This window comes from Lipophrys pholis (assembly GCF_963383615.2).
Source record: "Lipophrys pholis genome assembly, chromosome: 13".
NCBI lineage: Eukaryota > Metazoa > Chordata > Actinopteri > Blenniiformes > Blenniidae > Lipophrys > Lipophrys pholis.
Genome location: NC_137632.1, coordinates 4,570,298 through 4,594,519, shown reverse-complemented (window position 1 = coordinate 4,594,519; position 24,222 = coordinate 4,570,298). Strand labels below are relative to the sequence as shown.

Genomic DNA, 24,222 nt, shown 5'->3' with positions numbered 1-24,222 from the left:
GCACTGAGTTACATTTGAGTCGTATTCATTTCTTCAAACATACTAGTTTGCCTTCCTAATCAAAACTCTAACCTTAACCTAGTCTTAGTACCTCAAACATGCCTTCACCAGAAAGCATTTTTCCTCTATCTTCAGTTGTCTCCACCCACCAGAACATAATCCTGCACCATGCATGCTGGATGGGTCTTTCTGCTCTGCTGCTCCTTGCCTGTGGAATGCCTCCCTAACCAGCTTCAAAAGCCCTCCTGGAAGTATTTCTCTTTATTAAAGCCTACAATCTCTAAGTACCGGATACTCCACAGACTGTGCTAAAGTTGTTGCTTTTAAGATAATAGACACGCTTGCTTCTATTTCTCACTGCTCCCATACATGAAAATTGAGCTGGAGCACTTTGAGATTTGCATTCAAAATGAAAAAAAATCCCTTTAGAATAAAATGCACAATTGCATAACTGTTAATTATTATAATGGTGGCCTCGCTTTTTTATTTTTTTTGTCCCGGCAGTGACACAAGTCCCAGTAGGTCACTTTAACCCCCCCCCCCCCCCCCCCCCCCCCCCCCACCCACACACACACACACACATGCACACACACACACACACACACGCACACACACGGACCCAACCAACCCACACTTGGCCCCTTACATTCCTGCGTCTCGTGACGCAACACTCGTCTTGTCAAAATCCCCGCTGGAGCTTTGCGCGCTTGGCAGACCACCGTCCACCTTGCTGGAGTCTTTGCTGTGAGCGCGGATTACAATGCATCGGAAAGTATCGGTCGTCCACGCCAAATGCGGAAGGTTCGAGTCATTTTCAAACTGGGATTATTTAAGCGAATGAGCCAGTCTGATCAAACATTAGAAGAGCGTTAGAAGCGGCGCGTCTCACACGTGTAGGAGAGGGAGAAGATGCGTTAAGGTAACAGGTGGCGCTCGGTGGTTAAAAAAGAAAAAGAGAAAAATGCTTTTCTCTCACTAATGACAGTTTTCTAGGGTCGCTTTAGGAGATCGAAAAGTGTCCAGATCAGCGGAGGGAGTGGAGGAATGTGCGTTTTTGATCACACTATGACGCGCACGGAGAAAGGACGCGCGGAGACGGACTTGGGAAGGAAGCTGGTGAATATTTAAACTTTCCAGCTGAGCGATGTGATCACACCCACCGAGTGAAGAATACATAAACTCAGATGAATGGACTGCAGGATGTTTTCCGGTCAGGCTGGTACCAATTACAGCTTCAACCTGAGCGATGACCGGGAGCTGGTGGACACCCCGGCGGGCTCGGCCAAGCTCTCCCCGACGGGCTTCGTAGTGCTGTCCGTGGTGCTGGGCTTCATCATGACTTTTGGCTTCCTCAACAACTTCGTCGTCCTGCTCTTGTTTTGCAAATTCAAAAAGCTGCGGACCCCGGTGAACATGATGCTGCTCAACATCAGCGTCAGCGACATGCTGGTGTGTCTGTTCGGCACGACGCTCAGCTTCGCGTCCAGCATCCGCGGAAAGTGGCTGCTGGGGCGCAGCGGCTGCAGCTGGTACGGCTTCATTAACTCCTGCTTCGGTAAGCGCTGCTCCCTCATGCTTTTTCATCTGTGCATTAACATTTTTTTTAATAAAAATAGTCGGTGCAACGTTTTAAAGTGGAAAAATGTAATTTTATAACCTAATTGTTTTTAATTGGGGGGGTGGGGGGGTGGGAGGGGGGGCAGGCTCTTTCCAGATGATGGGCAGGGCGGAGCTTTTGCTTTCTTTGCAATATTACTGATATCAAACTCAACCCGAGGATCAGGATGATAAAGCTCTCACCGTATCCTACAACTATAACTCTACTTAGTTGCATCATGATCTAAATCCCCATCTCTAACCCATCGACACCGCAGTAGGCAGTTGGATTTATTATTATTGCATGAAAATCCCTCTTTACATCATAAGAGTAATGGCTTTATTGAGGTCACGGACAGAAATAAAAGTTTCAAATGTGGAATGATGAAGCGTTTTTGACAGAGCGGCAGTTGTTGCACTAATATGAATATAATTGATTTGTGAGGCAAAACGACAGTCTGATGTGTCATGAACACATTTAGTACATTCATGTTTGCACAATTCGGAATATAGTCCACTGTAATCATCACACAATGTCTAATCACATGCTTGTAGACAGGATATGGACAAAGCATGGGACTCTATCTGAGTTATTTCAAGTGCAATCAACACTTTCTCATTCAAGACAAGACAAATGTATTTATGTCGCCATTCAGACTCAATTTATAGGAAATAAGGAAATACATTCCAATATATCTTGAGTGACTTTGGATTTGTTTTATAATTGTAGGGAATATCTGTGAAGTCCTTCCTGTGCATCTTCCTTATTTTTGACTCCAATAAGTTTCTGGAGTCAGAAATATCGTCTTGTTAAGGAAAAGGAAAAAGAACAGGGTGTACAAGTGCCATTTATACAACCTCAGTGTCCTTCTCACTCGCAAATGGCTCAGCGGTGCCCTTTTATGTGTAACTAGAAGATTAATGACGCTCTACCTACATCAGGTAGGGAATATAAACTTCCATGTCCTCACAAGGACATTAACACTTTATTCAAAGTCTGGAATGTAACTGCACCGTTGATTCTGCATTCAACATCATAGTTTTATTCAACTTCACTTTTTGTGAAAATCCTCGTTTCAATGTGCTTTTTCTATTTTATGTTTGGTGCACTTCGTTATATGCAATATGTGCTGTAAATATAAACTTCTAAGTGACTTATTAGAAGTTCATACTAAGTGTTATAGAGCAAATGTACAGAAAAGCTTCAAAGATTTGATCCAACGAGGACAAGTTTTGAAACACTCACACAAACTTTGGAAATGCAGTTGAGGGTGAGACATTCATAGAAATGAGATGCCTAATACTGAAAAACAATCCATCAACAAACGTTGAACAATAATTTGCTTTGTCCTCATAATGGGAGACAGTGCATATTTTCTATCCTGTTGATTTAAAATGCAAATATCCACTTAAACCTGACACACCAATGCCAACGTGCTGAACCAGATGTCCAAAGGTGGCATTCCCCTTAAGAAGATATATTCGAGATTCTTGTTAATCTGCAATAATCAAGGCCGATGCATTTATCTGTCTCTTACAAGCACACACACCCCCCACGCACACACAGACACACACACACACACACACACACACACACACACACACACACACACACACACACACACACACACACACACACACACACACACACACACACACACACACACACACACACACACACACACACACACACACACACACACACACAGACACAGACACAGACACAGACACAGACACAGACACAGACACAGGCAGACACAGAACAGATTACAGTACGATAGGTTGGCCTGTGATTAAGATCGCAATGTGGAAAAACACTATTCCTTTTACGAATGAACTCTTGTATGCGACAAACATGGAAATAAATAGTGGCGCTTGTATTTTTACACAAACAGAGAGATCACTTAGGAAGTCAGAGTACCATTTTTCCAGTGGTTTTAAAGTGCAATTCAAACACCAGAAGATGGTGCGATAGTGTAACAGATTGGGTGAACTGACCTCTGAAAGTATAAGATAAGAAGAAATTACTCATTGATTGTTGCAGGATGGGTTCTCTTGTTTCCTCCATAGTTTTAATCTTTGCCCTGAAGATCAATAGCCGATGAGTGTATAAAATCAGATAGCCTATAGATTTCCCAGAGCTCATGCAAGGGCAGACATTTCATTTCCCTGGTGGGAACGGAGAAGAGACAATGAACAGAAACATTTCTCCGGAGTATATTCTGAGTGGTCACGAAATCTGTTCTCTTAATTATATTTTTGTACAATTTGTGTACTGTCAGTCTAAAAATCAAATAAGAAAAACAACATATTGCTCTCAATATGTGGCGTGACCCGGTAAAACATACAAAATCCTTTCGTAATTTTAACATCAACATATCCAGATATAAGGTTGCTTTGCGAGGCAAAGGAGCAAGCCGAATTCAGATTAGTTGCACCTGCAGTTCCAATCTGAGTTGCGCTCTCACCTTGCACATATCCTGAGAGGGAATTAATGAAACAGAATTGAAACTGGCAGCGGGAGCTCGGAACCAGGGGAAATCTGCTTTGTAATGAAAAACGTTGTGGCCACTCACATTCGTGGATATAAAGAAAAATCTTTGCATTATCTGCTGACCCTTCCTGTATTTTTTGTCAGAAATTAAGAAAAAAGAGAAAAAAGAAAACAGCGTCAGCTGCTGTCACATGTCAGCAAGCACTGACCTGTATAGGATTCATAGAAACTCTGCTGCAGGCGTTTGATAAATCCTGAGTACACACTTGTACAGACAGCTGCAAGCTACAAACCCTGATGACTTCCTGGCAAATATCTTTGTGTGATGAGCAGACAAAGTTATGAACCGCTCGTCTGTGTGTGTGTACAAGTTTGCTCTCATAAGAAACCATTGACTCCCAAACGAGTTGAAGAAGTGGCATTAGCTCTTGGTGTCATCTCCAGATAGCTCTACATCATATGTCACCTTAAGACCAATGGATGCACAGATGTGTGCAAGAACATCTGCTGTTGAAGCAGCCAGATGTTCTGCCAGATGGTTAAATTGCAGCTGATTTAATCTGAAACTAGCAAAACGACCTCTGTTGTACTACAGATAAAACACGCTATGCTGTGAAGAGGCAAACATATAAAAACAACCTAAGTTGTGACTGAGTCTTGCAGTCCATCCATCTATCCTGTACTCCACATCACTCAGGGTTGGAAGGGGCTGGAAGTGATCCCTGCAAACTGGGTGAAAGCAGGCCATCCCAGCACAAACGCAGAGAGACAAACAATCACATCTAACAGCATCTTAGTCACCAATTAACCGCAAATGCATTTTTATCGGACTGTGGGAGGAAACTGGATTAGTCAGTGCGGAACCGCCTTGTGACCTTAAGTGTTTAAGCTATTGAAAGCACGGCGAGTGATGTAGGAACATCAAGTTACAAGGCTTTGTTTTAAATTAAAGGCTTACTGGCCAATAAAAGTGATGAGACAGGGCCACTTTTTATACTTTCAAGTTGTTTACTTCAATAAAGGGAATTACATGAGGCACAGTTAAAGAAAAAGTGGCTTCCATACATGTTACATGTGAGATCTCACATAAAAATCTAAAGCACAAAAACATTCTTATATTCAAACCATTGAAAAAAATTATACAAGTATATAATTGTTTTATGAAACATTAATACCAACCAAATGTGTGGCTTATAACTCATCTATTATAACTATTAAAATCAAACCAATAAGCATTTATTTCCCCTTTCAAAGGGCTCTTGCATGTCTTGATTGCTCACTTTGTTTATTATTTTTTCTTGTGTGGTTCAATAAGGGTTTAGAATGTCAGCTATTTCCCACATGGAGATCTTAAACCCCTTAAATAATTTATATTACAGTGGGAACTTTGATGAAATGAATGCCCTTGCGCCCAATAGAGGGCGCAAGGGCATGTGTGTGTGTGTGTGTGTGTGTGTGTGTGTGTGTGTGTGTGTGTGTGTGTGTGTGTGTGTGTGTGTGTGTGTGTGTGTGTGTGTGTGTGTGTGTGTGTGTGTGTGTGTGTGTGTGTGTGTGTGAGGAGTCGGGCGATGAGGAAAGCCGCCCTGAGGAGGCGGGGTTTAGTAGCAATCTGACCAATTACTGATTAATACCAGAGTGACTGACATCATATTAAACCTATCAGAGTCATTTCATGTCCAAGACTTGGGGCGACTTTTCAATGGCTCCTGGCTCAGTGATTGGCTTAAAGTCAGTTCTGGATTGTTCTCGCTTGTTTCTTGTTATTTTTACATGCACACAAACAGAAATGTGATCAGAATTCAGCAAACGTGTCCATGTTTGTTAATTTTGATAAATGTATAGCTATGATCATAATTATTAATGACTGCTTTTTTTTTTTAAGGCTCTTAGATTTTCAAATTATTTTGCACTCATTTTTTCTAGATTTCTTTCAAAGCATTTTAGAATGAATTGATGTGTTGTTTGAAAATAAACCTGATATACCTTTTGTTTTCCCAAAACTCCGACAGTCATTTCAGGTAAAGCAGCCCCAAAACACATTCATTTCCTAAAAGGGACTAATGAAGCTTCTGCTTTTATTTTTTTTAAAGTATGTTAATAAAAGAGTCTTAATAAGCGCTCTGTAATCCCTAGCTGTTTAAGGCCCTGTTTACACGACAATGTTTCACGTGACAACACCTAATCCATTAAAAAAAAGGAGTGTGTTTCCACTGCAGCAGCGGACACAGAGACAACAATGTAGTTAGTATGCCGGGCCACGGGAGGGCGCCGTTGCTTGATTTTGTAATGAAACTACACAGATGTGTGCAGAGAACAATACGCTATAAACGTGAAGAAAATGGAGAGCAGCCGACATCCGTACGGACTGATGACACATCGGATGCTATCAGGGAGAGTCTCAACTATAAAACTACTGATCTGGACGATAAAACTAGAATACGGACCGCGAGTCGTACCACTACGCGGCCGCCATGTTTGTTTACAACTGGATGAGCAGGAGGGAGGGGGAGAGATGTGCATGAGCAGTAACAAGCTCTGTAGCCTCCATCAGTCTCCGCAGGAGGGATTTGCACCGTGAAAGAATCTTTCAACCTTGGGAGCCGGATTAAAAACTTTGCGGATACAGTGCAAACTGGTGCCGTGTAAACGGACCCCCCAAAAGTGAAGAAAGTTTTGCGGATACGCTCTAAATCCTTGTCGTGTAAACGGGGCCTAAAATAAGTAGAATGTTTCATCACTGAGGGCCTCTCTCAATCTGACAAAGGCAAGATTGTTGTAATGTGGTTTATAAACGCACTCTATGTAAATTAAGATACAATAAGCTGAAATCGACTCTAAGAAATGTATCACCAGCCGCCACTGACCTTCAACATTGACAAAGAATCATTTTTACCTACCATGTAATTTTCTAAGTTTTCTCCTTCCCCATCCTCTTTATCATTATGCCCCTGTAAATGTATATTTTGTAAGTCTTGGTAACTTTCCTTGTGTCTGTTCACTTTTTGAGCCTCAGCACAAACAAGAGTTTTGATGCACTGAAATTTGCATTTCACTGAAAAAGTGGGGGCGTGCGTATTTCATACAGTGTTTTCGGATAAGCAGGTGTTTTGACATTGTTCTCTCCAGGGCTTCTCTTAGTGCTCACGGCTTTCAGCTTTTGCAGAAAAGGACTCAGCCTTGTGGTCAAGGCTGAGGCTCAGTGCTCAGATACACCGACCAGCCGTCACATTATGAAAACCGACAAGTGAATTAAATAACACTGATTACCTCTTTATCATGGGCGACATATTGAAGCAGCAATTCAACATATTTCTTCGTCGGTGTAACGGAAAGAAAATGGATAGGTACAAAGATTTGAACAAATCTGAAAAGGGGGTGAATTGTGAGCGCGAGGTGCCGAGCTGTGAGCATCACGGCTTGTTGCTTATGGTGCAACAAATGAGGGTAACACACACATAATTATGGAGGAGGTGATGATATCAAGGTGGATCTGATTATATGCTGCCAGTGAAGCGAATAAATTGGAATGATAACTTAATGAGAGGGCATGAAATATTTCTATTTCTTTAGATTCAACAAAAGTCAAAAAAATGATTCAAATCTCATAACAGTTCCACCGTTACCCTTTTGCACCAGTCTCTCTGAGGGAGGAGAGCAACTGCAGGGTTGGGAGATACAGTGTTGTCTGATGTGTGAGAGCTCATCCAGCGTCTTCTTAGGCGGAATTCTTTTGTTAAAATGCATCACGTCTTCTTTTGTTGACAACATTGGGCTGCAGGAGGGCCAGTCCAGCACCCAGGCTCTCCATCGGGAGGTATGCTGTTATGATGGGCTCAAGTTTTTTTTAGAAATATACAGAGACTTCCCTGAAAGTGACCTTGTCTTGATGGGGGCATATGTTGTTTTGAGACCCCCATAGTGGCGGCAGTGGGATCCCGGTGGCGCTGTCAGGACTGATAGGATGCCATTTCTTTTTCTCTTTCTCTTTTCTCTGCGCTCATTGTGGATTTTTGAGTTTCCGTCCTTATTTGATCACCCTGCGGCTTATAATTATCATAACTCCATGAGTGAAATGGATGTGGCAGCTGATAACACCCCTCTGTGTTGTATGATTTGTGAGTAAAGGCAGAGTTCTAAGTTCTCCAACGAAGTCTCAGGCATGCATTTATCACACGCTACGACACTGACAGGCAGTGAAAACATCTAAGTGACATTTGTCAGTATAACCTTTTTCCGAAGCTGTGCCATTATGCAGTATGTGCACAGATCAACAATGTTAACATAACAACACATGAAAGCATCAAAAAATCAAATGATCGCAGCAGTGATGGTGCCCCCCCCCCCCCAAAAAAAAATAAAACTTGTCATTTGTAAGCTTCAACTTCAGTAATGAGTTTTGTCGCCACCAACAGCAAAACAAGCCATTAGTCTCCGTCACTTTGTTTCCATCGTTAAATCCTGTAGTGTGGAAGCGCCTGCCACTTGAAGAGGGTCTGTTGATCTCTGAGGCGCACAGTTCTGGATCTGTACACCGCAGGTATTCTACAGGGTTCAGATCTGGTGAATATGGAGACCAGGGTTTTCATGTTCTGACTTTCCAGGAACTCCCTAGTGGCACGTGCAGCATGAGCATGATCATTATCCTGTTGGACGATGTCCATATCGCGATGCTGCTGGAGGAACGAAACAACATGGGGCTGCAGGAAATCACATTGCGTTTGAGCTGTCAGTTTTCCTTTCAACAACCACTAAAGGGGTGGTGTAGTGCAGACGGCCTTCACCACGATGCGGGGCTCACTCCAGCTTTTCACCTGAGGATGCAACACACACTGGAACGTGCAACATGTCTCTGCTCTCCACTCTTTCCCTTTCCTTTGGGGTGGTCGACTCAAACCCGGCTTCCGTCTGTGAGGAGATCAGCTGGCCACTGACATTGTGTCCGTCTCATTAGTGGCGCCGCTGCAGGAGATTCTAACAGCACTGAGGAGTCGTAACGTTGCTCCTGAAAGGTCGCCGCACATCCGAAGTTTCCTCCCCGAAGGCAACGTCTTAACAGTGGGGCTGCAGATTCTAGAGTTGTGTCTCTCAAGCAGTGGGAGCTGTAAGGAGTCACTCCTGTAAGTGTTGCATCCGGATGCAACGATCCTGGAGTGTGGAGTCTTTACTCTTTAGAGCCTGGGACGTGGTCTGGCTGCAGCAGAGCCAAATCCACCGTTTGGTTTGGTGAGAGCAGTTCATTTGATGCCAAACTTCAGAAAAACCTCCGCCGTGCCGACGGCTTGCTATCTTTCATCTGGGGTTAACCGTGGCATCCTGGATGTATTGAATGAAAAGTTCTTAGAAGGTTCTGGACGGTAGTGACTCGGTTGGTAGAACTGAGTGGTCGTCTCTTAATCAGAAGGTATGCAAGTGCGATTCCCCATCTCCCCCTGCCAACATGTCGCGGTGTCATTGAGCAGGACACAATGGATGGATAGAGCCGCCTCCATTGGTGTGTGAATAGGTGAATGTGATTACCGGTGTTGGGGGCTGCTCAAGTGGTAGAAAAGTCCTATATAACTGAAATCCATTTGCTATAGGCTTCACCACCAATCCTTTAAATTATGTACAAATGTTTGTTTTTCTCCAAAACAGCACTTCCAATAACCACTCCCTGGAGTCCAGTGGAAAATGGTTGGAGTGTCAGACGCACCAATGAGTGCTGTGTACACCATGCTATCGAAATATTTAAAATCTTGAAACATAATCTTGATTGCAAAATATGAAACATCATTGACCTGGACGTTTTTTTTTTTTTTTACTGTCAGTGTAGCTGCCTTTCAGCATTGAAAGTGACTTTTCAGATGTGGAGAAGGATGATAATACAAACCCATACAAACCAGGGCTTTGGCTTGAACTGTGGCTTGGTAACAAACTGGATTATCTGTCGCCTCTGTTTACCAAAACAAATAAAGAATTTCATTCATCCGTCCATGTTGTCTCAGTCAGCTATAAACAAGCTTTGGCATCTTGTTTACACAGTGCGGCTTTACCTGCTTTTTAGAACTGAGCAGAAGTGTGTCTGCAGACAATAATGTCCAGGAGAATCTGGGAAGCATGCGCCCAGCATCTCTCATAACAACCTTGTGCACCACATTTGTCTCTGCGCTGCAGTGCAGTGGCTTTGTTAGAATCAGATTTCAAGTTGCAGATGATCATTCTTGAATGCATATTAAATGCTGGATGTATAAGATTATCCCTGACACTAGTTGCCATTTCAGATATTTATCACCATTCAAATAAAGAAGCTTACAAGGATGGTTCAGTATGTCATTGCCGGAAAACAAACTCACACATAACAGGCAAGATCATAATTAGTCACCACTTGCTGTCGGACTGCCCAGAGCTTGTTTCATATTAGAAATGGTGCAACTGAATGATCATATTTATAGAGCAGTGAAGACACAAGCAGTCCTCCTGTGCCTTGTTGAGCCTCAGTGTCACTTCTCATTTCCTCCACAAGCATGCATCTGATTACTTCAACATTACAGAATAAAAGTGAATGCCAGAACCTGGAGCCATGAAGGAAGATAGACACTTGTCACTTTGCATTCCTGCATGAGTTTCAACAGAAGCAGTCCAAGTGTTGTCTACTTTTCATTATATAAGAATAGAAATACAATTGTAGCCTGTGTGTTACTCTGTTATTTGCATTCAGGCATATGATTTTCTCACTATTCGTTTAGAACCAAACCTATATATTAGCTGTTGTATTTTGGTTTATTTCAAAAATTCAAAAGACTGTTTAGATTATGAAATGTTTGCATTGTCACTGTGAAGTTTTGAAAAGTAATATTGCCATTATGAAAACCATGTCAAAGAGCCCCTGTACAGGAGGCATCAAACACGTTTTTCGTTTAGGGGCCACAAACAGGCCAGTTTCATCTTGAGTGGGCCAGACTGGTAAAATAATGTCATAATAACTTTGGAGTTTAAACTTATTTTTGTTATGTGAGTAAAGGTAATGAAATTGTCCATATTTCCACAAAAAACAAACAGCAAAAGCATGTCAGTCCATCCTCTGGGAGCAGTTTGGGGTTCAGTGTTTTGCTCAAGTTCACTTCAACATATGGGCAGTGAACATTGGGAATCAAACCAACTATCTTCCGACTGAAGGACCACGACTCTACCAATCGAGCCATAGCCGCACCAAAGCCAATTTTAATTGATAACTTCTGGTGCAAAATATTATGTTTTTACACACTCACCCTGAAAGCGCGGCTTGAAGGTTAGTTTGATACCAACGAGGTAGCAACCATTTATGGCAGCATCACTGATATCTCAGCCCGGGTCTCAGTGTTGTGTGTTTTGCTCTTATGAAAAAAAAAACAATGTTTTGTATGAAGATTTTGACAATTTTCTTGCTGGTTTGCCATGCCGGATTGGAACCTTTTGTGGCCTGGCTGTGGCTCATGGGCCTTATGTTTGACAGCCCTGTCTTATAGCCTCTAAAGTAGATTGGCTTTGCTCACAATCAATTATAACTTTTTTTTATGTAATCTGTGATACCCAAAGACACAGTAAACAAAATGAATAAATAAAAATAAATGCTGGAAAAGCAGGAAACACTAGTTTTTGCAATACTTTTTCCAAATGCATTCTATAAATAAGTTTGTAATCGTTTAAAAGGAAGTGAAAAATATATTTTTTCTATAGATAGATAGATAGATAGATAGATAGATAGATAGATAGATAGATAGATAGATAGATAGATAGATAGAGATATAGATCTATATCTATAGATATAGATATAGATATAGATATAGATATAGATATATATAGATGTATATAGATGTATAGATAGATAGATATCACACATAACTGTATATATATATAGATAGATATATACAGTATATATAGATAGATAAATAGATAGATAGATAGATAGATAGATAGATAGATAGATAGATAGATAGATAGATAGATAGATAGATAGATAGATAGATAGATAGATAGATAGATAGATAGATAGATAGATAGATAGATAGATAGATAGATAGATAGATAGATAGATAGATAGATCGATCGATCGATCGATCGATCGATCGATAGAGATAGAGATATATACACATTTCTGACAAATCACAAGGTTGAAAGCATCACATACTGGACTCCTGGGATTAGTTTTACTGGCTACGTGGCTGCTTTAACATGTCTGTGGAAGAGTCAGCAGACTCCAAATGAAGTTGATTCATTATTTGTGCAGGCAACTTTCTTTTTTTTATGAGTGCACGCATGCACAAAGAAACACCAAACGAGAAAAACACACCTGTCTGATATTTAGTTTGATTTCAAAGCAAAACATTGATGTGTCTAAATTGGATGTGTGGTCACTGGAAGAGTTGCACTAAAGCAAACAGCCACTAGTCTGAGTTTGGTAACATTTTCATCATGTTCAGTCGCAGCTCTTCCAGAGAGAGAGAGAGAGAGAGAGAGAGAGAGAGAGAGAGAGAGAGAGAGAGAGAGAACAAAATAAAACATCCATCAAATAAGTCCATCATGTTTCTGCAAACAACTAAGACCAGACAGCCACTTAAGCAAACTGTGACACACGAGAACTAAGTGAAGTGATGTTTTTTTTTTTATTGTTCTGGCCGTCAAATGGAAGTTTTTAGCTTTAAACACATTAAATGGAAACCACATTTACAGTAGTATAGAGGCGCCTAAGGCAGCCTCGACCCAGCAGACAGATCAGCCCAGTGTGTAGCTACTAGTACATGTAAAATATTGTACATTTTATTTATGATGATAGTGGCTCCTAACAGCCACGGGACCCTGAAGTCCTGATGTGTATTCACAGTCTTTACAGATACAGGTATCTTGTGGGAGTGGCATCCCAGAGAGTACAGACGTGAGCTTGTTTTTTTTTTTTTTTTGCAGTTTTTCATCTCACTGCTGACAGACACTGCAGGTCCCTGAGCACAAACCTGTGACCCCTAGTTCACTGGACACTGCAATGCAGCAGCCCACTGCTCCTAGTACGTGTGGTTATGGTTAACCATCAATAGTATGCACGAAATACAGAAGCCAATCAATACAACACTTAAAGTATAAATACACAAATAACGCCTATGAAAATACAAAACCTGTGAAAAAAGATTGACTTTGTAATTAGAAGCTTAAGCACATACTAACATTGATTCACTCATTGTTTTTCGTCCCTACAGGTTTGTGTAATGAGGTAAAACATTAATAAGATTCTATAATTTACAAATGAAATCCTTATTAAAATTCAATTACAGCTATAGAAACAATTTCTATGATTAGTGCTGTCTATCAGTGGAGATGATTATCACAATTTTGCAGTATTATTAGCATAGTGTCTCATTTACTACCGGCAAATAATGCATTGAAGCAGGATGTGGTGCAACAAGCATGAAAAGCTTCACGATATTAAAAATGCTGTCATGGAAGTACAAATGCTAAGTCCATTGCTGTCCTATGCCATTATGTGTAATGAGCCCACAGCTGCTCTTTCAGTCGGGTAATAATGGTTGTAAGGGAAAGCAGTGGAAGAGTGGAAATCGAATGAAAGCCGTGTTTTCTCCATAATGGTTTGTTTGATCTTCCTATCATGACAGCAGCACTGCTTTGCTTTGCTTACTGGAATAATTCTGCGTTGACTGTCTTGCATCAACCTGCACCACCCAAGGTCATCTCTGCCACATATCAACTAAGAAGTTTTGCTCACATCCTGCTTGTTCAGTCTGCGCAAACACATAAATTTGTTTCCTGTGACTCATTAAACAAACTAAGTGTGCATGAACATGCAGCGACAATGTGTGTAGTTTAAATGAAAATGGCTTTGACCGTTTGCACTGAATGTTCGGTTTGGCTGAGGAGAGGTGGACTCAAGATGTCACACATTGTTGTTGGAAACCAAGGTCGTCATTTTTTATTACAAAACAAATCGAAAATACAAAAGTTCACTAGTTCAAGGAGACTTTATCCACCAGTAACGGTGAGAGATGCAGGAACACTCAAGGACTGAAGCAGAGAAGCACAGGAGGGGATTCACACAGAAACACAGATGGACTGACAACCAGAACACACGAGAAAAGACCATCAAGTTATTATTACAAACCAAAAGCCACCAGGTGACGACACTCAAGCACAGGTAAAGGACATCAGGGTTGGGAATAACCAAGAGACAGAGTTAGGTCATATTTACACATCGCCGGGCATTTACAAAAATGAATATTTCCCCCTTTATGTTTTCAAAAATGACATTGTTCACACCAGATTGTTGTCCAAAACCTTTTTATTTATACAAGCCTGCATAAAAACAGGTTAAGAACTACCATGAACATGCCAGACCTGTAAGCGGCAGCGTAACAAGGAGCGTTTTCAGTGCCTTGTAGCTTTGTTTACGTGTAAACGAAAGACGCAAACGCATTGAAATAGCATTGCTTCTACTAAGTGTAACGGAAAACAACAGAGACAACACAGGAAGCTGCACACTGAATTCACTACACCTTGAATTCAGTGTGCGCGGACATGGTAAAGCACGAGAAAATGAAACGAAAACCCAGCAAGTTTCACAAGAGCAACAGTAGGAGGAAAAAGCTCCATTTAATGGAGAAAATGTCAGAACTTGCAGTCCTTGCACAACGACAGAACACAGCAGGAAATTGAAATGCGCAACAATAAGAAGTAACGCCATGAATGTACAAGCACAGAGGATGGAGACACTCTGACAAAAAAACTAAAACTTACTGTTTATATTAGAGAATGTGCAAATGAATGCTTAGATAAAGTGAGATGACGGGTTCATCATTGAAGATCCATCTTGTTCATAAAGAATTGAAGTCTGATTTTCAACATTATAGATATCAAGTGCACTAAAAACTCTCAGTTACCGAGTTACATCACACATGAACAGTTTTAAAATGAGGGGTTTTTTTTGCACAGGTGGAGGAAAGAGAAAGATTACAAGAGGAAAAATATTGTACGCTAAAAGTCACGGAAATGCTTCCCACCACAATAAAAGCAGCTTCTCCGTTGACGGCTGTGCTGATCTGATAAAAGTCGACGCTGCATTTCAACAACACGAATATCTCCAGACTTGTGCATCACATTGCGCCTTGTGAATTAATCTATTAATTGAAAGTCAGTCTAGTATTCTGTACTCCCTGGAACTCTCGCCTCAATATTCATGGAGGGAAACACGCTCTGCTGATCATGTGTGGTATTTCACTGGTCTGTCAGATGCAGTCCTCAGCGGGCCCCATTAGCAGCAAACCTTTAATAGATCAGGACCATGATGTCTTCCTCTTGATGCCAAACTGGGAGCTGCTTTCACAAGAGAAGAGCTTGCACATCAGTTTATTAAGTTCTGATTATATCTAATGAATAATAATAATTCAATAATAATAATGAATAAGTACTGGATCAGAGAGCCCTCGTGATCCATCCAGGGGTGAACCTGCCCTTCACTCTTTGTTAGCAGGGATTGGTCGACCTACATGAAGAAGCTGGATGGAAAGTCCCGGATTTTTGCCCTTTAATATACAGAAACTTGTGCTTATGTCAAGAACAATCATCAAGTTTTGTTCATTACATTTTAGCTTGATTGTGTTTTTGCAGCAGTGCACTTATGTGAACACAGCAGGACTCAATGAGATGTTTAGGTCAAGCTCCAATCCAGTTTCTCTCTCTTCTCTCGCCGACTGCCCACGACATGCTGACTGAGTGTAGCTCCGTTTATAAACCCCTTAAAGTGTACTGACTGTACGACACCAGGGCCTCTAGATATGTGTTTAATCACAGAGAACCGGTCAAGGAGGCTGTGACATTTCTACGTTTACTCCCTTTTTTTAAGCTCTTCTGTGTTATTAAATGTTAAAATTATCAGCACATAATTGCAGCATTGACGCTGGCGTGAAAGCTAATTACACGTCAGAAGCTTGTAATCACTCTGTCTCTGACGTCGCACGAACGCAGCTCCGCCTGCTGGTGTTGGAAATGAGGCTCAATGTGCAGCTTTGTTACCGGGACATTTGTGTCTAATGAAGCCGAATACAGAGATTCACAGTATTTTAGCTTGAATGTTTAATTTCAACGGAAAGTCAAGTTGACATCAGAGGGTTTCTTTCTTTCTTCCTGTCACGTGTGGACGTGTGTTTGAGAGAGTGGAGTTGAGAGCGAATTGTTGCTGAAAACAAACGTGTTTGCTTGTTTGTGTTTTTCCGACTGTGTGTTTTTGTACGATCCTTTTATGTGTTGTTAGTGGAGTTTAAACTTAGTTTGCTGGTGTTTTTTGTGTGTTTTTCCCTGTCTCGTGGCGCTGAGGCCGCGCCGGCGGAATGCACGGGCGGATCCGCGGGCACCGCAGTCGCGCCTGGGAGCTCCGGGGTGGCGGGGGCCCCCGCGGCTCCGGGAGGTTCCGGGGCGGCGGGTCGCCCTACCGGCCCCACACCCGCCCCCGCGGGCGCGTGGGGTCCTCAAGGTTCTGCTGCTACTGACGCTGGAGTTTCTGAAGCTAAGTCGGTGCAGAATGAGAGAATGGCAGAGGTAGTGAAGGAGATAACGGTGGTGAGGGAAGAGGATGACAATAAAACTGACAGTGTGGAAAAAAATGAAGAACTAGAAAAAGCTAAGGCTGGTACCGATGTACAGGTGAGGACTGATATGGAGCAGTGTGTTGAGATGGCGGAGGCACTGCAGACCCTGAGTGGTCAGGCAGCAGAGCAGCAGGCGGCTCCAGAGGCTGGAGAACTGGACTCAGAGGAGGAGATTGACTCTGACACTACATCGCTTGTAGGCAGTGCCTCTCAAAATACTGATATTTATTCCATGGATGAAATCAATGAGTTTCTGGAGGATTCCTTTGGCCGGCCAGTTGATGTGGGGAGTTATTTCCCTAACACAGAGAAGTTCATCCGGACGGTGAGCGCTCTTCAAAAATCGGTCAGCACAGAAGTGCTGGATGAGAAAAAGCGCTATCGTCTAAGAAAACATGTTACTACAGTTAAAAGGTCTTTAAGGGGCCGCAAAAGGGCCAAAAAGATGAAATTATCGAAATAATTTGAAAGTGATCATACTTCACGGGGTGTCTCACTGTCTGTTGGTTCTCTTTGTCTGTTCTATGTCTTCCTCTCTAAATATGAATGGGGGTAGAAGCGCACACAAAAGGGGTTTGGTGATGGAGACAATCAGACAGAAAAAGATAGATGTAGTGTTTTTGCAGGAGACTCACAGTGACGCCCTGATGGACCCAGACTGGGGTTTGTGGTGGAAAGGCCAGCATGTACTGAGCCATGGCTCTAATCTTAGTGCTGGAGTTGCCATCTGTTTTTCTCCTAATCTTAATGTTCAGATTTTATCAAGTTCAGAAATAGAAAAAGGCAGAATTTTAATAGTCACAGCGAAAATTCATGATCTCAGTTTTTGCCTCATTAATGTGTATGCACCAAATGGTGGTGCAGAGCGTCTGGCTCTTTTTAAAAAATTGAAGGCCATAGTAGAAAACGTTAGTCGTGGTGAGATTGTAGTGATGGGAGGAGACTGGAACTGTTGCCCGGATGACGGTGTGGACAGGACAGGAGCAGAACCCCACCTTCAATCCTCCCGTTTCCCCTCTCAGTTGGTGACGGAGGCTGACCTGGTGGATGTGTGGAGGAATAAACACTCCTCTGATATACAATTCACATGGGTCAAGGTAGTGGATGGTCAAATCAGCGCAGCCAGGCTGGATAGATTTTATATGTCGGCCTCTTTTGTCACTCGTGTTGCAAACGGCCACATTGTCCCTGTTGGTTTTACGGATCACCACTTAGTTTTAGCAGAGCTGTTTTTATCTGGCAATAGAAAATCAGGCTCTTTTTGGCATTTTAATGTTAAACTTTTAGATGATCTAAATTTTTGTGAGAATTTTAACTGGTTCTGGAAGTACTGGGCATCAAAAAAAGGGTGTTTTTCTTCTCTCAGTCAGTGGTGGGAGGTGGGGAAGGGCCAGATCAGAAGTTTCTGCCAGCAGTACACCTCCTTCTCCACAGCTAGGATTCGGAGGGCTGTTGAAGAGTTGGAAGCAGAAATCAGTGGTCTGCAGAATGTGTCTGATTCTGACGCTGGTTTGCTGCTCTCCAAGCAGCACCAGCTGAAGGCTTTTCTTCAGGAGAGGGCAAAAGGAGCCTTGGTCCGAGCCAGGCTCAGAACGCTAAGGGACATGGATGCTCCTACCTCCTTCTTCTTTACTTTGGAGAGATCGGAGGCTCAGCGGAGGCAGATGGTGTGTCTCCGGCTGCCGGATGGGCGGCTGACCTCTGAGCCAGCTGAGATGAGGAGGCATGCTGTGGCCTTCTACGAAGACCTGTTTGGAGCGGAGGACTGTGATGGGGATGCTTCTGCTAAGCTGCTGCATGATCTGCCCCAGCTGAGTCCAGAGGACCGTCTCGTCCTGAGCTCAGACCTCTCTTTGGAGGAACTGAGTGCTGCAGTGTCACAGATGGCCTCTGGGAAGTCTCCAGGCCTTGATGGACTCCCCCCAGAGTTCTATAAACATTTCTGGGGCCTGCTCGGAGGTGACCTGTTGGATGTTTATAGAGACTCTTTCAAGAATGGGACCCTTCCTGCTTCCTGTCGCCGTGCGGTGATCTCCCTGCTGCCTAAGAAGGGGGACCTCACCCTGCTTAAGAACTGGAGACCTGTCGCTCTTTTATGCACAGACTATAAAATATTATCTAAAGCTCTGTCAAACAAACTAAAAGTTTTTATTGACCTTTTAATTGGCAGAGAACAATCTTACTGTGTCCCCGACAGGTCAATACATGATAACTTGTTTTCAATGAGAGACATTTTTGAGTCCTGTAAACTGTATAACCTGAACACTGCCATTATTTCTATTGATCAAGAGAAGGCCTTTGATCGTGTTGATCACTCTTTTTTGTTTTCGACACTGCAGGCTTTTGGTGTTTGAAAAACGTTTGTGTCATGGATTAAGTTGTTGTACAGTCAGGCATCATGTGTGGTTAAGGTGGGGGGAGGGCTGAGCTGTCCTGTAGCTGTCCGTAGGGGCATCCGGCAGGGTTGTCCTATATCAGGCCAGCTGTACAGTATGGCTATTGAGCCACTACTGCGCAAAATGAGGAACCGGCTGACGGGTCTGTGCTTGCCAACACTAGCTGCTGAGTCCAAGGTGGTTGTGGCGGCTACGCGGACGACATAAATGTTTTTGTTGAGGGACAAGAGGACGTGCTGGCGTTGCAGAACAGTTTAGCCCTGAAGCCTCTTCAGCCAGGGTGAACTGGGAGAAAAGTGAGGCATGTTTGGTGGGACGCTGGAGTCCTGAGGACACTCCTGACCTCCCTGGACGTCTCAAGTGGGGGACCACAGGAATAAAAGCCTTGGGTCTGTGGTTGGGAAATGAGGACAGAGAGAAGCAGAACTGGGAGGGGGTGCTGGATCAGGTGCGGGCCAGGTTGTCTAAATGGAAATGGGTGCTACCACAGCTGTCCTACAGGGGACAAACTCTTATAACCAACAATCTGGTCGCCTCGGCTCTGTGGCACAAACTCAAAGTCCTGGTCCCACCTCCTGGAAAGAGTGCAGAGAGTTCTGGTGGACTTTTTTTGGTCTGGCCGGCACTGGGTGCGAGCGTCGGTCCTGTATCTCCCTTTGGCAGAGGGGGGGCAGGGCCTCATAGACACCGTCTCCAGAACTGTGGCCTTCAGACTGCAGGCTTTACAGAGACTGCTCTATGGCTCTTCTGTCTGGATGCCACTTGCACAGCTGCTACTCAGGAAGGCTGGGAGACTCGGACTGGACAAACAATTATTCCTGACACAAACATCTCGGGGTGACCTGTCTGGGCTGACTCCCTTCTACACGTCAATGATGGAGGCATGGAGGACACTGGACATCTCACGTCCGGACGCCAAGCCTGGGCTGTGGGTCTTTGAAGAACCTCTGCTCCACAACTGCCTGATCTCCACCGCGGCCTTCTCCTCAGCCACCTTGAGAAGCCAGCTCACTGAGGCAGGGATCACAAAGGTGGGCCATCTAGCTCGGACAGACACACAGCAGCTAACAGAGATGATGGGGGTCCGGTCCAGCAGAGCGGTCCAGCATCTGATGGATGAGGTGTGGCAGTCGCTTCCTGCGCCTCTTCGTTCCTTTGCACAAAACAAACATCATGCGGACCAGTGGAGTAGAGGAGGAGATTATGTTTTCCCTTCCCTGAAAATTTGTCCTGCTGTGGGAGAATGGGAGGAGGAGGAGGGGAAACTACTGACTATTAAAACATCAAGACTGGGCCTCTTCCAGTCCTGCCCTGGGAAGGAGCTGTACAGCAGCTGTGTGAAGGTCCTGAATCTGCAGTCGCTGGCTGGAGTGGGGGAGTCGAGGTGGACTGGTTTGTTTGGTGGTGATTCTTCCCCTAAAGGGAGCTGGCGGGTCCTGTACAAACCCCCCGTGGAAAAGCGGATGGGTGACCTCCAGTGGAGGGTAATACATGGAGCTGGAGCTACGAACAGATACAGAGCCCGCCTTGATTTGAGCACTGGGGAGAACTGCTCTGTTTGTTCAGAGCCTGAAAATCTAGAACATCTAGTGGTGTCCTGTCCCAGGCTGACTGGCCTTTACAGGCTTCTCCGAAGGCTTTCTTTCTTTCTTTCTTTCTTTCTTTCTTTCTTTCTTTCTTTCTTTCTTTCTTTCATTTACTTTAATCAATACAAGATGTTCCGAAAGGTTTCTCTCCATTTTACTTTTTATGATAACTTTTAAGGGGTTTGAGGTTTTTGGAGGTTTGTTGTCTGTGTGTGTGTGTGTGTGTGTGTGTGTGTGTGTGTGTGTGTGTGTGTGTGTGTGTGTGTGTGTGTGTGTGTGTGTGTGTGTGTGTGTGTGTGTGTGTGTGTGTGTGTGTGTGTGTGTGTGTGTGTGTGTGTGTGTGTGTGTGTGTGTGTGTGTGTGTTTTGAAGGTAAAGATGAGCAAGGTTCCGATTCTTGAAGCACCCAGCAGTTTGATCCATTCTGCTGACTCATGAAATAGACCACACAAGTTGAGAACCCCTAGGAATGAACCGGAGCTAGGACCCTGTGATGATGTGTGGAAACCAGTGACGTTTCCCCCGGGGGGATGTGAGCTGCAACGACCTCAGATACAGAAAGCAAAGAAATCTGTTTACCAGAAGAATTACTGGCCAATAAAGCAAACTAAACACATTGCATAAAGGAAACACTGATACTGCTCAATTGAACTGAAATAAATATTCACTGTGCTGCAATCACGTATCAGGAAGAAATCCTACTATTTTTTTCTTTTGCGTTTGGATTACACTGCTGTTTTCTGTCAGACACATCAGTTTGACCAGAATGTACCGTATGTTGGCCACACCATTAAAACTTCCCCAGGCGGTTTTATGGGTCTGCAAAGTGTCAAATACTCACAGTGACACATGTAATAATGCAGCCAGTGGTACACTCAGCATGCGCAGCAGAGGGATTAGACTTTTCATACATTTATACATGTTTAAATGTGTTTTTGCATGAGGAACAAAACTAATGTAACGCTTCATTAACGGGATTATCAAACAGTTCAGTTGCAGCAAGAGCTACAGACAGTCTAATTTAGATGTGATGATTTTGAGATATTTCTGAATTATCTCTGAACAACTTGATGGCAGGTGAACTGTTTATAATGTGTCGGGAGAGCCAGTCTACGTCTGTGAGATCTTCTACACTTTGCAAAGGGACAGTTGAGCTCACTGCACTTTTCCCTGCAGCTCCCCAGAAGAGACTCTGCCTCCAAGCTTTCTGTCAAAACCTGATGGATTGGTTTCGTTTACACAACGCTTCAAGTGACAGTGCATCCTTTCTGCGTTTACAGGGAAATTATTTGAGAACGATCTTTACATGGACGTTCGTATGGACAGACGACCAAGTTGGATCGCTATTCTGGGTGACTGTCGAAATAAAACTACCGAGTCCCGGGAGAATATGGACTGGGAGTCATGACACGACGGAGGCAAACGTTGTTATTGTCTATCCACTCACACATGTGCAGAAGAAGTATTTACTATATTAGCAGCATTTTCAAAAAGTTGCTTTTCCTTCCATTGACTCGGAGCTTTTTTGAAAAGTAGTGTTTTCCCCCATTTACATGGCGATGGTGTCAGATCTTGGGAGTTTTTTTAGTGGCTTTTTTTTTCTTCTTTTTTCCACTTTAAAACGTTGTCATGTAAACAGGACCTGAGTGTCAAAGTGTTCTGAGGTCACAGAAAAAACAAGTCAAGCTCTATAGACGGCAGACTGTGTGAATGACTTTATTCCTAATTGAACTTTCACATCTGAAAATTCTGCCTTTGTTACAGCCCTGGAGCTTTGCTACATATCTTGAATTATTTTGTGTTCTATGGATTGTTTGGATTCCCTTGGTTTCACGTCTTGTCATGGTGTCCTGTCATTAAGTTCTACATTCTCTTCCGGAACAGGGAAATAGTTTTCTTGACATGGCAACAAGAGCAAAGTTGGTTCTGTTCATGACATTTCAAGGACAGAGATGGAAAAATAGTCTGAACTTTTTAAAAATTTTCCACATTGATCATAAACACCTGGTGCAGAAGTCAGCAGCACAGTTTGGTGGTGAGGTTATAACTGAACCTGAGAAACAACGCCGTGAATCTTTTAGTTTGTGATAAAAATGTAGTCGAATCATCTAATTGAAATTAAAACATTTGAAGTAATTTTATTGCTTCTGTAAAGTAAAGTACGCACACTCATATTTAATCTGTAAGTAATATTTAGTTAAGACACAATAAATATATAATTTATTACATTTAATCGTGTTTCTCTGAAACATTTTCCTTTGCTTGTTGTTGACATAAAATCCAGTTCACGGCCCAAATCTTAGAACCTGTTCTCGTCCTCCTCTGTCATACCAACTTTCATGAGTTTTTCTTTCATATGGAATTTCTTGCTCGTCAACATTAATTTGGCATCATCTGTTAAAAGAGCAATTAAAAGCCTTTTAAATTGGATTAAAGCTGTCTTCTAGCCGCTGTTTTCAAATTCTTTATACCATTTTTACTTTTTATTTTTCGGTTGTTTATCTACATTTACGGGTTTCCGGTGGCTTTGGGATGATGATGATGATGATGATGATGCTGATGATGATGATGATGATGATGATGATGATGATGATGATGATGTCTAATTTTGCTAAAATTCATAATTTTTCGCCAAAATATAGCAAATTATTGGTTCAAGTACACAACTTGCAACTGACTTCTGGTTTTGTATTACATCCAGTAACGAGCAATGTGATTGGTCAATTCATGCTTCAATCATGCTTGCTCCATCACCAATTCATGTGTCACTGTGACATTCTAAGATTTTGGGACTGAGGCTGAGCTATAGGAGGCCTGCAGAGAACAAATAAGATCCAATATTCAATTAAAAACTAATAAGAGGACAATAAAACTGTTTCACAGTTTAGAGTCTACAGCTGTTCAGTTTCTGGTGCAGATAGAAGCAATGTGAAACTACAGGGAGAATAAACAAGTTTATGTAGTGAAGTTTAGAGTGAGGTGAGTCAGGTACAGGTACAGGTACAGGTACAGGTACAGGTACAAGTGAAAACCATCACCGATTAAAAGAAGCTTTTACCTTAAAAGAAAAATTACAACTTTTTAACAAAGCAAGAAAGAATATTAGATGCATCAGCAAAAATGTCAAGGAGAAAAGGAAATAAATTACTGTTAAGAAGCAAAATCTACATGTCACAATATAGAATTTAGTCCTCCAGAATGCATTAGAATACACCATCTATGGTCTATCTCTATCAATGTTTTTTTTATTGTGTTGTTATTTGAAATATGAAGAAATAAGCAAAACAAACAAAAAAAAAAGATTGTAATTTAGGAAAAAAGTTAGGCGCTTTTATTTATTCACCAAATCTGAATGAAATATTCGATCATTAGGCCGGTGAACAATGACTAAGTGAAGCAGCAGTAGAAGATCTGATATGCCGATATTAAAGTGCCTCCAGTGAAAGAAGCAGGTAAAGGCTGAGGCGGGTTGTTTAAAGTCGCCCAGCGTGATAATCCTTCAGAGTCTAAATCCTGATTGACTGCAGATGAGACTTACTCACAGACTTT

General features: G+C 42.6%; 1 protein-coding gene across 1 annotated transcript in view; it reads left to right on the top strand.

The window, feature by feature from the left end:
- Window positions 1–709: 709 nt before the first annotated feature.
- The window catches only part of tmtops2b (teleost multiple tissue opsin 2b), a 50,903-nt gene continuing 27,390 nt past the window's right edge, over window positions 710–24,222 (top strand). Inside the window, exon 1 of the mRNA XM_080478448.1 lies at window positions 710–1,555. Coding sequence (XP_080334574.1) covers window positions 1,189–1,555 — 367 coding nt within the window. The 5' untranslated portion in view covers window positions 710–1,188. The remainder of the gene's footprint in view (window positions 1,556–24,222) is intronic.